Consider the following 16373-nt stretch of genomic DNA (forward strand, 5'->3'; position numbering starts at 1 on the left):
ACGTTGCAGAATTCGCTTTGTGTTTACGACGTCGTTCTCGTGTGGAGAAATGCGCTGTTACCGCTACACCGATCCACAAACTGCAGCTGATCCTGTTCATCAGGTTTGAACCAGCTCAGCCAACATCAACGGCTTTGTTTCAAAGCTCAGCTTACAATCTGTGCTCATCCAGCATCTTATCAGTATTTAGCAGTTTTCTTCTGACGTTTTCCTTTTCCCATGTAGACTTACATGCAAACGAAAGGTGATGGAGACCAAAGCGTGGTAAGTTAATGGAGAATAGACAGTGTAGTTCTGTTGAAAAGACAATATCACAAAGTGCTTTGAGTTTTCTACACACAGTGTTGGGAAGGTTACTTTTAAAATGTATTCCACTACAGATTACATGTCCCAAAATGTATTTTGTAACGTATTCCGTTACGTTACTGAATGAGAGTAACGTATTCTGAATACTTTGGATTACTTAATATATTATCATGCTTTTTACAACTACATGAATGTACTATTGCTGTGTGATTTATTACTATTACTGAAGGTTTCTCGCCATACCAATACCAACTAGATTTTTAAACCTTAATATAAACTGAGTAACAGTAGGGTGGACATTAGGTAAGGCTGCACTTTTTGCAGTGATCTCGTATAGAAAACTATTCTGCACCTGTAAAACAAGTTCGCAGCTCCGAACCGTAAAGGCATAAAACCGTAAAGGGACCTCTGGCTAATACGTCGGGTTCTGTGTCGGGCTCATAGCTGAAAACTAGCTTTACTTTGTTGTCTGGGTCAACTTTGTTAGCGAGAGACAGAGAGAGGCGTTGAAAGGCTGCTCCAACCGAACTTATTGTGTCGGAGGAAAACACAAACACAGTGTACAGTCGAGTCTTAATAGCTTACTTACAGCTGGGCTCGTCAGGCACTCTTCTTGGCTGCTGTGGTTATTATTATATTTACATGCTTCCAGCTCCTGTTTCTGGTCGGTGACAGCTCGTACTAACATATGAAACAGGAAAATACCGCCATGTAATCCATTCATTTCAACAAAGTAACTGTATTCTGAATACCGCCTTTTTAAACGGTAACTGTAACGGAATACAGTTACCGTATTTTGTATTTTAAATACGTAACGGCGGTACATGTATTTCGTTACTCCCCAACACTGTCTACACATGACCCTTTAAACCATTTTAAAGGTTTTCTGATTGTTTTGATGCCAACATGTGAGCTTGGGCGTGTAGCTAAAGCAAACACACGAAAAGCCTTTAGTTAGTTAATGCGTCTTTTACGAGGATGGTGGTTCAACACTGCTCACTGCATTTCTGTGCTGTCTCACACTTTAACTGTTGTTGATGCTGAGATTTCTGAAAAACCAGCTGTATTTGCCAATGTTAGGAAGGTTTAGTGAGCACAGGCTTAGTTCAGCAGATTCACCTTTGTCCTCATTCTGAAGGTGAATTATGAATGAATGAAATGAACAGAAGTAAATTCTTTCCTTGATGTGCTTGCAGGGCACGTGAAATGCTGCCAGTGCACCCGCTGACCACATTTTGGGAACCCTAAGCCTAAAAAAAGAATAATAATGGATTGCATTTATATAGCACTTTACAATTCCAATATTCATTCACTCTCACACATTGGTGGAGACAGCTACAGTTGTAGCCACAGCTGCCCTGGGGCAGACTGACAGAAGCAAGGGTGCCATATCGCACCATCGGCCCCTCTGGCCATCACCAGGAGGCGGTAGGTGAAGTGTCTTGCCCGAGGACACAACGACCGAGACAGACAGAGCTGGGGATCGAACCAGCAACCTTCCAGTTACAAGATGAGCGTCCCAACCTCCTGAACCACGGTCGCCCCTGAAGAATAACTCAGAGGTACACATAAAACTGCATAATGTATAAAACATTTCCACCCAGAACACTGGCTGTCCTTCTTTTTGTCGAGGCGGGAAAACAATAAAAAAAACAGCAACGGGAACAAGAAAAGTGTGCGATCGCATCAGGACATCTGAGGCTCACAGGAACAGAAACACACAGGTGAACTGTTGCACATATTTTGTTCCAGCTCAGCACACGTTTACTGGAAGAGACGGACTAAGAGCAGAGGAATGGGGCTGACACACTCGTGCTGGATTTCACACCAGAGTGAGCTCGCTGTCTGCAGCTCTCTGTTCAAGCCCGAGTCCAGAAAGAGAGCTCCATTCAAACACAAAGACACGATGCGAACATAAAACACAGGGACGCGCACAAAGAGCATACAAACAGGAGACACTAGACAGAACAGTGCATTGTGGGAGTGGGTGTGGTCATTGATCTGAGCCCTTGAGCAGGAAACATGATACTGTGTGGGAGGAGAAGCACATGGATGTGTGTGTGGATGTGTGTCTCTGTGGGGCTCGGATCAAAGTTTACTTTAACTTATTTCAATCAAACAACCTTCATTAAAATGAACGGAAAAGCCACTTGGGCTGTATGAGAAGTAACACACACACACACACACACACACACACACACACAGACACACACAGACACACACACACAGGCTTGGATGAAGAGAAGCAGTAGCAGAAGGAACCAATTAGTGGTCTGGCTTTGATGATGTCACTGACAAGTCACGCACTGATGGCACAGCTTCCGTTCAGAGGGAAACATAACACCGCACACCGTGCACACACACATGCACGCACACCGCGCACGCACACATGCACGCACACATGATGCTGCTGTGACAGAGTCCTGGAGGCTTAAAGCTGATGAATAAATTAGAGGGCAGCAGAGGCGTCGGATAAGAATGATTTGAGAGGGCTTGTGTGTGTCAGAGAGATCGCTGCCATCTGGAAGAACTTTTTCACCATCTTTGAAAACAACTCTGAGGTTGGAGCACAAAGAAGAAGATAGAGGAAGAGTTAATGTGACAAAATGCAGAATTTTCATTATCGTGATGACAAATTTAATAAGAATCAGAAAATCTCTGTGTCCTCTTTCTCCAGCCGTACAAACACACCGAACACACTGAAATGCACATTTAGGTTCACAGCTTTCTTCTCACATTGATCAAAGAAGCCAAAGCACTTTGCATCTATCATAGTGTACAGTGTAATTCTGGCATTAACTGCATTTGAAATGTCCACGTTCTGCAACAGCTGATTTGCACCACTGTTGTGTATCTAACCTGAAAAGAGCGACATTTTTAGAGTGACTTTGATTGTGAACATTCTTGCTGAAAGCTGCCGTTTACTCTTGGCGTGGAGCTGCGACGGTGCAATAAAATACTCAGTCAGTGCATCAACAGCTGTGTCCATATTTGCCATATTTTCTATTCACTCCTATCGATCTGGAACAACTTTTATCTGCAGGCACAATAATAGTATCTAATCATTTGGCACGGAGAGGCATGAACAAAGAGAAAGTAAGGCCCCGACGCTGGGTGTGGGACATATTTGTGGTACGAATTAATATAAAAAGTGGAGTCAACTGCCGTCAGTTGTGCGGTCATGACAAACGGTAAGTTATCACCTGACTATCCTTTAAAGTTTTTTTGGGTTGCAAGCTCAACGACTTTGCAGATCTGATTAATTCTCACAGCAGAAGCAAACAAAGTGTCAGTGCTCGTCGTACCGGATCAAAGTGCAGACAAACAAAGTCAGAACACTTAACAGATGGAGTCTCAGTGCTGGCTGAAAACCATCACACAGCATTCACACAACTAGAACTTTACAGTTTATACACGTATGACTGAAAATGGCCTGGTTCTGTTTTTCAATTAGTTTTTCTCCGTCTTCACATGCAACAAATTCCCTCTATTAGGCACACCCGTTCAACTTCTGCTTAATGCTAATATTTAATCAGCCACTCACATGGCAGCAGATCAATGCATGTATGCGTGTAGACATGCTCAGGACATCCTGCAAAAGAGCATCTGAATGTAGACGAAAGGTCATTAAGTGACTTTAAACGAGGTGTGGTTGTTGGTGCCAGATGGGCCGGTCTGAGCATTTCAGAAAGTGCTGATCTACTGGGATTTTCCCCATGCACCCATCACTGGGGTTTACAGATCACAATAAAAGTACTGAAAGGAGAAAGTATTCAGTGAGCAGCAGCTTTGGCAAAAGTACCTTATTGATGCTGCGGTCAGGAGGAGAAGGCAACGGTAGTTAAACCTCTTGTAACAACCAAGAAGAGCATCTCTGAATAACAATACGCCAAACCCTCACACAGATGTACTACAGCAGCAGAAAGCCACAACACTGGTGACACTGCTAACAACAAATGGATTGCACAGTCATCACATCTTAATCCAAAAGGGCACCTATAGAATGTGCTGGAATGGGATTTTGTGACCGGCAAATCTGCAACAACTGTGTGCTGCCATCAGCACCTTGGGTCCGAACAAGTACAGCAACCCAACGGTGTTATGGCCTCTTCACCTCGATTCTTTTGGGTCAATGAAAAAGGCAGTAACTCGTGCTGTCCTGTTAAATGCTCCAAAAGCAGAGGAGGACAGGAATGTGGCGAGAAAGGCAGATATCTGTTTTAGAAGTGTGGTTACTCTCACAAAAGAATCAATGAAGGGGAAAAAGGACTTTTAAGGACTTTCATGAACAAAAAGATGACTTAACAAGCATTTAACAAATCACATATTTATGTGAATAGCGATAAAGGTTATGTGCTTAAACACGATGTTCTACTCTGATTACAGAAAAAAGCACCACTCAGTATTTGAAACTTAAATAATAGCGTGTAGCTGTTTTGTCGTTAAACAGCCAACATTGATTTAGAAATGGGTTTAATTCCACTCGGCGAGTTTTCAGGTCACACCTGCCTCTGAACAAGGCACGGCTGACCCAGATAGACCAAAGTCAAACCGAAACATAGTGACCAGAGATGTTTTGACATTTTAAATGCTCCAAAACTCTAAAATAAGAACCGTGCTGTAGTCTGTTTCAGACGAAGCTGCTGCTGACGCTACAGTTTGTGTTCAGAGCACGGCTGAGGCTTGATAGCAAGTTAGCAGCTAACACTAAAATTAACCTCCTCCACAGCTGGCTCCCATTAGCCTGCAGCAAAACAGAGAGCCTGTACCTTCTACACTCCCTGCCTCGCTCCCGCTTTCTTACACACACACACACACGCCCCATAATGTGCTCGGTCGCCAGGTTTAACCTGGCTGTGCCACTCTTTTGGTTTGGCACCATCAGTGTTTGGAAACGAAGGCGGGAAAAGGGGAGAAATGGAGGGGTAGAGCGGATGAAGTGAGGATGAGAGTGAGTAAAGGAGTGGGGGTTGAAGCCCATAGAGTGGGAGTGAGGATATGTGCAAAACATACAGGGAGTGGACGGAGGGATGGATGGATCCATTTTCTTTACCATTTATCTAACTTAGGGACCCAAAGGATCTGGATCTAACTCCAGCTGACAGAGTGAAAAAAGGTGATGCAGTATGCATGTTGACGTAAAATCAAAAGAATAACGAACAGAGAAAGGATCAGGAGAACTACAAGAAAGATAATCCCATTTATATCTAAAGTTACCCTGTGCACTAATTTCATTTTGAAAAGTTTTCGTCTGTACGAATTGTTTTGCAAGCAGTTAAAACCCCCAACTATCCCCAAGCATCGGGTTTCTCTGTGTGGGTTAGCCGTGACAGTAATTAAGAGAAGAAGTTGCAACGTACACGAGATCTCTGGCCTGGCCTGACAGTCATCTTCTGCAGGGAGGTCCAGTGGGATAGTGAGGCAGGCTGTGAGTGTGTGTTTGTGTACGTGAAACTAAAGATGGGATATTGGTGGAGCAATACTGCAGAAACTGTACACCGAGTGCACGAACAAAGGCTCTGCACTGATAAGGCAGAGAGGAATTGTTTGCACTCGGGAAACCACGCTCTCCTGTATTTTTTTATGGAAATGAATATTACATCAAAGAAAAAACTGAAACCTTATCATTGTGTCTTTTGTTGGAGAAGCATGAAAGGAGGGTGTCATCGACCCGGACAGCGAGCAGAAGGACTCGTGTGTGTTTCAGTTTAAAACATGAATATGGAGTCAAACGCCACGCTGTCAGCACGAGCGTCAACATTGTTCGTTTCGTGAGGGATACACAGAAAGCGAGGCCTCGACTTTGGTGCTACGAAACAACTGTTGAGCTGCTTTACACTGACAAGTGCTGGCCTCATTAAAACTTCATAGATCTGTGAGCACCATTAAGGTGACGGAGAAGAGGAGAGTCTTACATGCACACGCAAACAAACTGTGCCTCGGCCGTACGCATGCATTCTTTTGCCTGACACTAAACACAAAGTCTGCAAAATGCTAATCACCCATTAACACGAGTGCACACACACACACACGTCAGGGCACTTGAGCTAAATAATTAACAGTGTGAGATTAGCCCGTCAGCCTCAGGGCACGGAGGTCCATCGATTCCCCAGAATGCATTTTTAATGAGCCGCCAGCCGGCATTCATTTCAGCTGGCCAGTGTCCGTGGAGGGTCTTCTGACACACACACACACACACACAACCATAGGAAGAGTCCAGGCTTGGCGCCAGGGGACACAATTAACATACAGATAAACACGGCAGTGCCGGTTTACCGAGCAGTGGATATTACTTTGGAAACAGCAGCAAACTAACATCTTCTGAGCTCTCAAAGTTGTTTAACTTGTTCTTTGATGTTAGAAGAGGCCCACTCAGGCCTCAAACAAGGTTTTCATCAATTTGCTGTCGTGAGAGATGAAGCTCGGCAGCGATTTCACCTCTGAGAACAAGATCCTGTTCACAGCGTCACAATCAGCCCACGCTGGTTTAAAGGCTTATCTTTGCAAAAAAGACAAAAGGCGTCCACAGGCTCATTGATCCCTTTAAGTCCATCGTGGGCACCTGTATGACCTCTGACACCCAAATTAGTGTGCTTTCTGTCAGCTGTTATTGGCTTAAAGTTGAAGTCAAATGTGTCCTGATACACGTCTACTCAAAAATTCACATGAGGCTTTTTTTTTGGGTCTTTGGTGTCATTTTCATTTCTTGAATAAAAGCGGAACAGAAAGCAAAGGGGCAGACGCCATTTCTCTATTTTTTTGTGTTAAAAGTTTCACAATGTCAAAGTTATATGAATCAGGCACACATGACTAAACACATGTTTTCAAACCTGTGGAGGTTTTGCTGTTTGCGTGATTAAAGGTGCAAAAAACGTGTCTTGCTGCTTGCACACTGACTGCTGCACTTCACACTACAAAATGAAAGAAATGTGTTTGCTGGAGCTGGTGCATCTTTCACTCATCCTACCCTTCCCGACTCCCTTTCGAAGTCGACGTATTCCCTCGTAGGAACCTGCCTCTGATCTCCGTGCAGGTTGGCTGGGAAGAACTGGAGAGAGAGGTTGGTACCTGTCGCTACGAAGGCCTGTGGAGGAATGGAAAATGCACGATTGAGTCGGTCAGAGGTGAAACGAGATCATTTGAAATGTGCATGAAGTTTTGATTTTGATTTTTTACTCCCATTTAAAGACAGATCTCAACATATTCTCACAAACTTTTTAGACATGCTTTGAAGCAACATGTGTTTGGCCATGTCATGACTTCAAAATGCTCATTTTCATTTAGCTTCTGAGAAAAATAACAATAGATTTTATGCAGGACTTTGGTCCACAGGTCTTCATTAACCAGCGGGTGAAATTATGGTGATGTTCTGCCTACAGTCTCTTGCTTATTACCTACTGCTGTCACACATGAACACAGCTTTAGCATCAGTATACAGCCCAGTATAGCATTTTCCTGCAGAACAACAACTGTCAAAATTCTGTATTAGGATGCTAATTACGTCCAAGAAAAGAGAGGATTTGGGACGGCTATGTTTACACTTTTCCTTTTCAGTCACTGTTTGGTTAGATAGGCAAAAAGAAAAAAACCTACTTGGTTTGGTTTAATAATTCAAACATGGACTTTCACAATGTTGAGCTCAAGCTACAAGACAAACTAACTGAGTTACATTTAACAGTGTGGCTTGCTCTTTATTTGTTTTGTGACTTTTATTGAACTTTATTGGGCTGCACATTAAAAAATAATCCTAAAAAGGTGTAAAGAGGGGTAATATTGACTGACCAAGCGTCAGTATATAATGACCTCAGAGTGATAAGTGATAATAAGATATTGCACAGCTGTGGCTCTGGATGAGCATTTTTATCTACTCGACCTTACTGTTATATCTCAGCTTGGGCCTTGAAACTGGATTACAAACCAGAGGCTGGCATTTAGAAGTTCAGTAGATTTGCATTATTGTAATTAATCAATTTTAATCGTTTTTTTCTTAAAATATACAGAAATGCATAATAAATTTAAAAGAATCCCAGTACATTCAGCAGGAAACCTGAAATGCTGAAAATATGTGACAAATGTTAAAGTTCGAGGTATCAAAACCCCCTCCTCCTCTTTCCCTTTTGCCTTTCTGAGTTTCTTCGTGGTCTAACCGCTCTCATTTCAGAACAAAAGCTCCAACTGAAACAGCGGCCTACTCTCCTCACAAACATATAATCACGTCATGCTCTAGTGTTTCTTCTTTTCTGATTTCTGTACAACAGCTTCTCGCTCTAATGGGATGTGCTCCGCTCGGAATATGCACACGTACCTCCACACAAACACACAGAAGCACAAATGAAATGAAAATCAATAAAAAGCATTTCTCCGTTGCAGTCAGAAAGCAACGAATAACAGAGAGGCAGAAAATTAGGTTAGAAAATGTCGTTTTTATAATGCGAATCTGTGCGTGTGCGCCCATTGTCTTTGTGTGTCCGTGTGATGTGTTGCGTTTGCTGAGACAGATCAATACTAAGGGCATTAGTGATGCGACTGAAACTGGAAGCATATGAATTATGCACCCTTTCAAATCTGTCCCTCATCAGAGAGTGAGCAAAAACTGAATGAAAGAGAAGAAGGACAGAACGACGCGGAGGGGAGCAGAGAGCTCCGAGAACACCCGAGTCATCATTTCTGCTGTATTTGAAGTATTGGATTACAACCATCTGATACCAATTTGCTGCTTACTACTGCTGGACAGGAAAAAGAGGGAAGGGGAGGCAAAAAGAGAGATGGAGGGAAACGAAGACAAAGGAGCAGAAAAGAACAAAGAAGTGGAGGAAAGGAGACAAAGACAAGAAACTGAGGCAAAAGGTGGAGGAGGACATGAAGTGAGATGAAGAGAAGTACAGTATGAGGAGCAAAGAAAATGAAGTAAAGGGAGATGAACATCCAGAGAGAGACAGAGAGAGCAGCGCAGCATGAAAATCGATAGTAGTTTAGAAAAGGACTCATCTCTAATGAGCTGAGCTGAAGATAATTTACTTTGAATTATTGTCCCATTCATCAGATCAGTCCTGAACATTTTAGAATGACCCTGCGATTAGAGCCACACATCGGTGTGTGTGTGTGTGTGTGTGTGTGTGTGTGTGTGTGTGTGTGTGCGCGCCTCATTTCATTTCTCGTGATACGTACGTGTCTAACAAAACACTAAGGCACAGACATGAGGAGGATTTTTTTTAAAACCAGATAAATGCCTGTTACTTTAAAAGCCATTTAACTCTAAAGACTTACTGCACATCTGATTTTACTTTCAAAAAATAATGAAAAACAAAACCACTAAAAGTTTGTCTTTGATTTTTTCATGTCAAGTAAAATTAATTCTACAGTTACGAAAAAGGCCGTGAATTATGTCTCACATGTTTGTTCTGGAAATCTATTTATTTAAAGTCCCAGAGATTCCAAAGTCTTTGCTTGGAAAAAAAATGTATGATGTCATTTTTTTCCTAATCGTTTTTAAAAGTTAATAATTGATTGACTGTGCCAAGGCTGACACACATCGGCTTTTATTAAAAGCTACACGTTAACGTGTTGTGACGTCACTACAAACACATCCTAATCCGTTGATTTGTACGTTGGAGGTCAAACTTTAAAGGTGGAGGAAAAATCCAGCAGTATTAAAAAGAGTTTGGGTCGTCCATAAAAGGCCAACCTCGACAGCACATTTGACGCGCATTGTGTCTAATAGTTGTTCACGCTGACCGTTAAAATAGCAGGAGGTCTTTAGCGGCGTCTGGCCGATAGATAAATCAGAGGCATGATGTCACAGCTGCCGTCAAACCATTAAAACCGTGGCCATCAATTCTCACGGCAGAAGAGGCTTATAAATACAGCGCGGACAGACAGACAGACGCAACGCGGCCCACTAAAAGATGGTAAAACTAGATGGCCTGCACCCTCCAGGCTCACCCCCGCTGCCCCGTCCCGCGATGATGACAGCGTGTTTGTGAAAAATACCACGAGGATGACTAAGACGGCAGAAGTTGCTTTCTCGTCTGACCTCACCTTTTATTGGAGGCGTGATATAGAAAGTTTGAAACAGACTTGGCTAATCGCATAATTAGAATATTAATGTGTCCAGACTTGCTTTGATGTTATAAAGTGCTGATCGCAAACACTGCGCCCTGTGTGTTGAAAAGAAACAAAAGCAGGTCACGTGGGTTTGTTTGCGCTTACTGTAAGGAGAAAGCTTTATCATATTTCCACAGAAGCGAAGACAGTAAAATATGCAGATACGTTTCTGTTACAATGTTGCTTTGTGTTACTGTTAAAGTTCGGCACTGAGAAACTTCTACACGCTACATTTCAGAGGGACATGCTTCACTCTGGAGTTCACAGAATTCATCTCATCTATGTACTCAGATTTGTTTTAAAGCCTTCACAAAACACAGCAACATTAAATGCTGCTTAGACTGTTTGGGTACAACAAAGAGAGCGCACTGCTGTACTGACTATTTGTCCCCTGAGAATACTGCAGTTTTACCTGCGTTGCACTATAATTTACATTGTGCTGCTGTGACAGTGAGCTCGTATGAGTAAAGCCATTTGCTTTTGGGAGGCATCCATTTCCAAACTGGACGTTTGACTGGATGCACTGGAAGAGCGGAGCGAGGCGGGGAAACGGATAAATGGCAGATCCAGCTCACTGTTACCTCCTGCTGCAGCAGCTACCCACAGGCTGCTCCTCCGTAAGGGAAAATAAAGGCAACTTTTTACATAAATCAGTGTGACGCAGTCGACAGCAGAGCACGGGACCGCCCAGCACAACTGGAATGAGTGTCTAAACTAAAATAGTAATCTAATTGCCAGGTATTAATCAGTTATATGATTATTTTAAAAAATGAGTGAATACTCTTTTGTATCATTACTGTCGTCTGGTTCCTGTGTACAACAACATTAGAGAAGCAAGGTGAGGTTTAGTTTAAGTGGCAGCTTTCAGGCCCCAAATTGCACCTCCTGCAGCGTTCGTTGGAACCGTGAAGCCTGCGTGATAACACGTGACGACTGCAGCTGCAGAACACAGACGAAAGAAGCCTGCGAGTGAAGTAAAGTCTGGTGGGTCTGCATGTCTGATAACAGGTCTACTTCCTGGTGCAGGGACGCATCAAAATATCCGCACACGCACAAAGCGAGTTTAACAATACAGTTTCACAGTGTCACCTATTAGTGCCGTGATCGTGTCTTTGTAATTTAATATATACTAGTGCCATTCACAACAGAGCGAATAAGACACACCATCCATCCACTGTACATCATATCCACATCAGTGTGCTTGTTATAAAAATGAAAACTTACAGTTTCAGGTTGCACTGTTCCCACTGTTTGTGTCACATTATGGGTACATAGGACTACCCTCCCCATCCAGGTATTTTCTATAAGAAGTAAAAAGGAATGAGAAAATGTTTGTTTTGTGCTCACCACTTCTGACCGTCCATCTCTGCAGGCGTTCTGGAAACGAGCTTGTCTCTCCTCGTGGGGCCGGTCTCTGAAGCCAGTGTATTTAATCTACAGAGAAAAGAATAACACACACATACATGTTACATAAAGCTGAATTTGATTTGGCATCTGCACTGAATGGGACTGATTGATATTCAGTAAGCTGCAATTTGAAGATAAGCAACAGGAATTTTGATTTTTGATGTCAGAAACAGATCCCTCTTTCTACGCTGGGTTTTGTACTTTTAACAAAAACAAAAAACAAAAAAAATACATAGAATTTTTTTTGTTCATCCAGGATTAATACCACAAATAAATCCATAACGACATAAAGGAAAAGAGCAAAGTAACAAAGAGTAACAATGTCGAAGCAGCTTATAACAAAGCCTCTCTGTGCGCTACCAGTCTTTATTAGTTTTACCCAACAGTGTGAAGTTTGTTACAGTTGAGCCGCCAGCACGCTTCTCTCCTCTAACGAGCCTCCTTTCTCTCTTTATTTCCGCCGAGTGTAGAAGCGCAGCAGACTCACCTCACACTCCCTGCTCAACTTGCGGAAAAACTCCTCATTCTCAAACTTGCTCCTCTGGTCCGGGACTACCCGCGGCATCTTCACCAACACTTTGCGGCCACTTGAGATTCGCCTCTTTTTCTTTTTTTGGTAATTATCCCGCAGCGCAGAGTACTAGTTAAAGTGTGTGCTGCCGTCCGTCCCTCACTCAGTCTCTCTTTCACTCACTTCTCTTCCGTGTCTGTCTCTCTCTCTCTCTCTCTCTCTCCCCCCCTCTCTCTCTCTCACTCTGTGTTTTTTTCCTTCCCTGTGTGGAGCAATGTGCTCTGTGCTGCTGATCTATGTGATTGTGACTGCTGCTGACACACTGATGATCTGCCTCTGCTTGCGGCTCCTGCGCGCTCCGGGTCGCCTCTGGCTCCAAATGGCTCTTATTAAGTGACCCACAGCGATAGATAAAGCTCAGTTTGACCGTGTAGCTCTCCCTCCCTCCCTCCCTCCCGACGAGCGTTGCAAGTGGCAACAAATGAGCGCGTCTCAAGTATACCTGTGACTTTCAAGTGCTTCTTCTCAGTGGGCCTGCCGATTACCCGTGGGTCAAGAGGGATTTTTGGGATACAGATAACCTTAAAGCACCAAACAAAGGCCATTAAGTCTGTAAAGTTGCTATTAGAATAAATGCAGGGGATGCCATGGAACAAAGCTGTTTTATGCTCTGGAAGCACAGGAAATATTTGTCTGGTGTGTAGCATAATTTGCATTTTCATTCATGTATCAGCATGATTTAGCAAAAGGTCAAAATGCTTTCAAAATGCAGTATGCCCGGAGTTAAAATGAATTTTTAAAAAAGAAATAGCTACAATTCATCACTAACAGTATGCAGTATCATTGTGAAAGTCGGGGGTACAAGCAGCCGTTTGTTACAATTCTTCCTTCAGTTTCTCATATAATAACAGAGCTCTTGTTTTCTCGTTCTCTCCTTTTTTCCTTCTTGGTAACGCTTTGGCAGGTCGTTAGCGCCGCTGTCAAAGGTCACATTTACGACAGTTTAGAAAGTACTTGAAGGCATCAACAGTCTACTTCCTGGCTCCGTCGAGTCGCTCTTGTGACTGTACACCGAAAATACCGCCCCCCTCAGCCACCCACCCCCATCCCAATTCCACTCTACCCCATGCCCACACCTCCATCCCCCCATTCACAATAATAATAATACTACTACACACGCTACCCAACGCGCATGCGTCTACTTTGGGCCGCAGTAACTTTATAGGATCCTTATGTGAGAAGAGGAAGCGGGAGGGAGAGCATAAAGAGGGGGCGGTGTGTGTGTTTTGCTTTAAAAAGAAATCCTGCAGGAAAAATAAAATGTTGTGTTGCTGTAGAAATGATGGGTGGTATTCTGATTGTGCAGACATGCAGTCAGTCTGGCTCTATCACATTTACAGATTTACTGATGCAATCGACGAATCCTTTGAACTTCTTCTCCTCAGACAGACTGTGCCTGACTTTTAAAGAACACATACAGTAAGAAATACCAGGTTACTGAGAAGAGTGAGGACTTTTTGGGGGGAAATAGCTGTGTCAAACCAGACCAGCAAAACGTTCACCTTTTTTCCATGCTGCTGCATTTTGGCTATGGAAACACATGATGTTTCAGCTGGGTCATCTCATCATCTGTTCCTTAGGTACAATTAAAACGACATAAATATCCTTGAGAGATTAGTGAACTACGGCTTGTGGAGGGAAGGATGTCTGACATAAAGTCTGTGCCAAACCTGAATAAATAAATAAGTTTACCTCCGAAAAATCCTCCACAGCCTCTCCATCTCAGAAGACTCATTCACCCACGATGCATCAGCGAATGCTGCAGGAAATCATTGTACCTGTGGCCGTTAAACTTCAGGCTATAGCTCCTCTTTATGACACCGAGAATATTTATTATTTTTAATTAAGATTCCACTTTTTGGTCTTTGTTCTTTGTTTCATATTTACATTTTAAGTGAGTGTCTGTAACAAAACGATTCACCCTTTGGATGACTAAAGTCCTCTGACTGTGATTCATTCGATGAATGAGAAAATGTACCAACCAGAACCCTTTTAACAAAGTTTAAGTCGCATTGCCTTAATATTTGGAGTTTCTCTGCTTTTTCCCCCGAATGTGCCTGAAATTTCGTAAACGTATGCTTTAGTCGAGTATGCTTCGCTGAAGGTTGGAGAAAAGCTGCTGTGATCACGGCATCATAATACACTACGTTTTTTTATTATTAACATGCCCATTTGTGAGCTTTACGTTTCTCATAAATTACATTAAAAAATGTTTTACTGAAGCACAGTGACAGACGGGTGACCTGTCCTGGGGCTACCCTACCCTTTGTGCTATGACAGCTGAATTACATAAATGGAAGAAAATGGATGGATTGAAGTTTTCCTGAGATTTGGACATGAGACAGCAGGAAACACATAGATATTTCATTTGGGTATTTCCAATGCTTTTATATTGATTATGCTTTGTTGCTATTAAAGCCTCCAGGGATACTCAGGAAACACTTACAGACACAAAATGCTGTTTGAGTTTGATATTAATTTACATTTGACAGCTAAGTCTTATTGGCACTTGCAACAAAATGAGGAATGGATGTTTGATTATGCAATTCAATTCAATTTTATTTATATAGCGCCAAATGACAACAAAAGTCGCCTCAAGGCGCTTTATATTGTACAGTAGATCGCACAATAATACATACAGAGAAAAACCCAACAATCATATGACCCCTATGAGCAAGCACTTTGGCGACAGTGGGAAGGAAAACTCCCTTTAACAGGAAGAAACCTCCGGCAGAACCAGGCTCAGGGAGGGGCGGGGCCATCTGCTGCGACCGGTTGGGGTGAGAGAAGGAAGACAGGATAAAGACATGCTGTGGGAGAGAGACAGAGATTAATAACAGATATGATTCGATGCAGAGAGGTCTATTAACACATAGTGAGTGAGAAAGGTGACTGGAAAGGAAAACTCAATGCATCATGGGAATCCCCGGCAGCCACGTCTATTGCAGCATAACTAAGGGAGGATTCAGGGTCACCTGGTCCAGCCCTAACTATATGCTTTAGCAAAAGGAAAGTTTGAAGCCTAATCTTGAAAGTAGAGATAGTGTCTGTCTCCCGAATCCAAACTGGAAGCTGGTTCCACAGAAGAGGGGCCTGAAAACTGAAGGCTCTGCCTCCCATTCTACTTTTAAATACTCTAGGAACAACAAGTAGGCCTGCAGAGCGAGAGCGAAGTGCTCTAATGGGGTGATATGGTACTACAAGGTCATTAAGATAAGATGGGGCCTGATTATTTAAGACCTTGTATGTGAGGAGCAGGATTTTGAATTCAATTCTGGATTTAACAGGAAGCCAATGAAGGAAGCCAAAACAGGAGAAATCTGCTCTCTCTTTCTAGTCCCTGTCAGGACTCTTGCTGCAGCATTTTGGATTAGCTGAAGGCTTTTCAGGGAGTTTTAGGACATCCTGATAATAAAGAATTACAGTAGTCCAGCCTGGAAGTAATAAATGCATGAACTAGTTTTTCAGCGTCACTCTGAGACAGGATATTTCTAATTTTAGAGATGTTGCGCAAATGGAAGAAAGCAGTCTTACATATTTGTTTAATATGTGCGTTGAAGGACATGTCCTGGTCAAAAATGACTCAAGGTTCCTCACAGCATTACTGGAGGCCAAGGTAATGCCATCCAGAGTAAGAATCTGCTTAGATACCATATTTCTAAGATTTTCAGGGCCGAGTACAATAACCTCAGTTTGATCTGAATTAAGAAGCAGAAAGTTAGCGGCCATCCAGGTCTTTATGTCTTTAAGACATTCCTGCAGTTTAACTAATTGGTGTGTGTTACCTGGCTTCATGGACAGATAGAGCTGCGTGTCATCTGCATAGCAGTGAAAATTTATGCTATGTCTTCTAATGATGCTGCCTAAGGGAAGCATGTATAATGTAAATAGAATTGGTCCTAGCACTGAACCCTGTGGAACACCATAATTGACCTTAGTGGGTGAAGAGGACTCTCCATTTACATGTACAAATTGGAGTCTATTA

General features: G+C 42.8%; 1 protein-coding gene across 4 annotated transcripts in view; it reads right to left on the minus strand.

Moving 5' to 3' along the window:
* cbfb (core-binding factor subunit beta) overlaps positions 1–12703 on the minus strand; it is a 31550-nt gene extending 18847 nt beyond the window's left edge. For 2 of the 4 annotated variants that reach the window (XM_039614573.1, XM_031738918.2), the window contains exons 1-3: positions 12305–12703; positions 11758–11844; positions 7274–7390 (exon numbers count right to left, since the gene is read on the minus strand). In XM_039614573.1, the coding sequence (XP_039470507.1) occupies positions 7274–7390; positions 11758–11844; positions 12305–12382 (282 nt within the window). In that variant the 5' untranslated portion in view covers positions 12383–12703. The remainder of the gene's footprint in view (positions 1–7273; positions 7391–11757; positions 11845–12304) is intronic. The other 2 variants (XM_031738920.2, XM_031738919.2) reach the window with 2 other exon arrangements.
* Between the last annotated feature and the right edge of the window lie 3670 nt (positions 12704–16373).

This window comes from Oreochromis aureus, linkage group 7 (genome assembly GCF_013358895.1).
Source record: "Oreochromis aureus strain Israel breed Guangdong linkage group 7, ZZ_aureus, whole genome shotgun sequence".
NCBI lineage: Eukaryota > Metazoa > Chordata > Actinopteri > Cichliformes > Cichlidae > Oreochromis > Oreochromis aureus.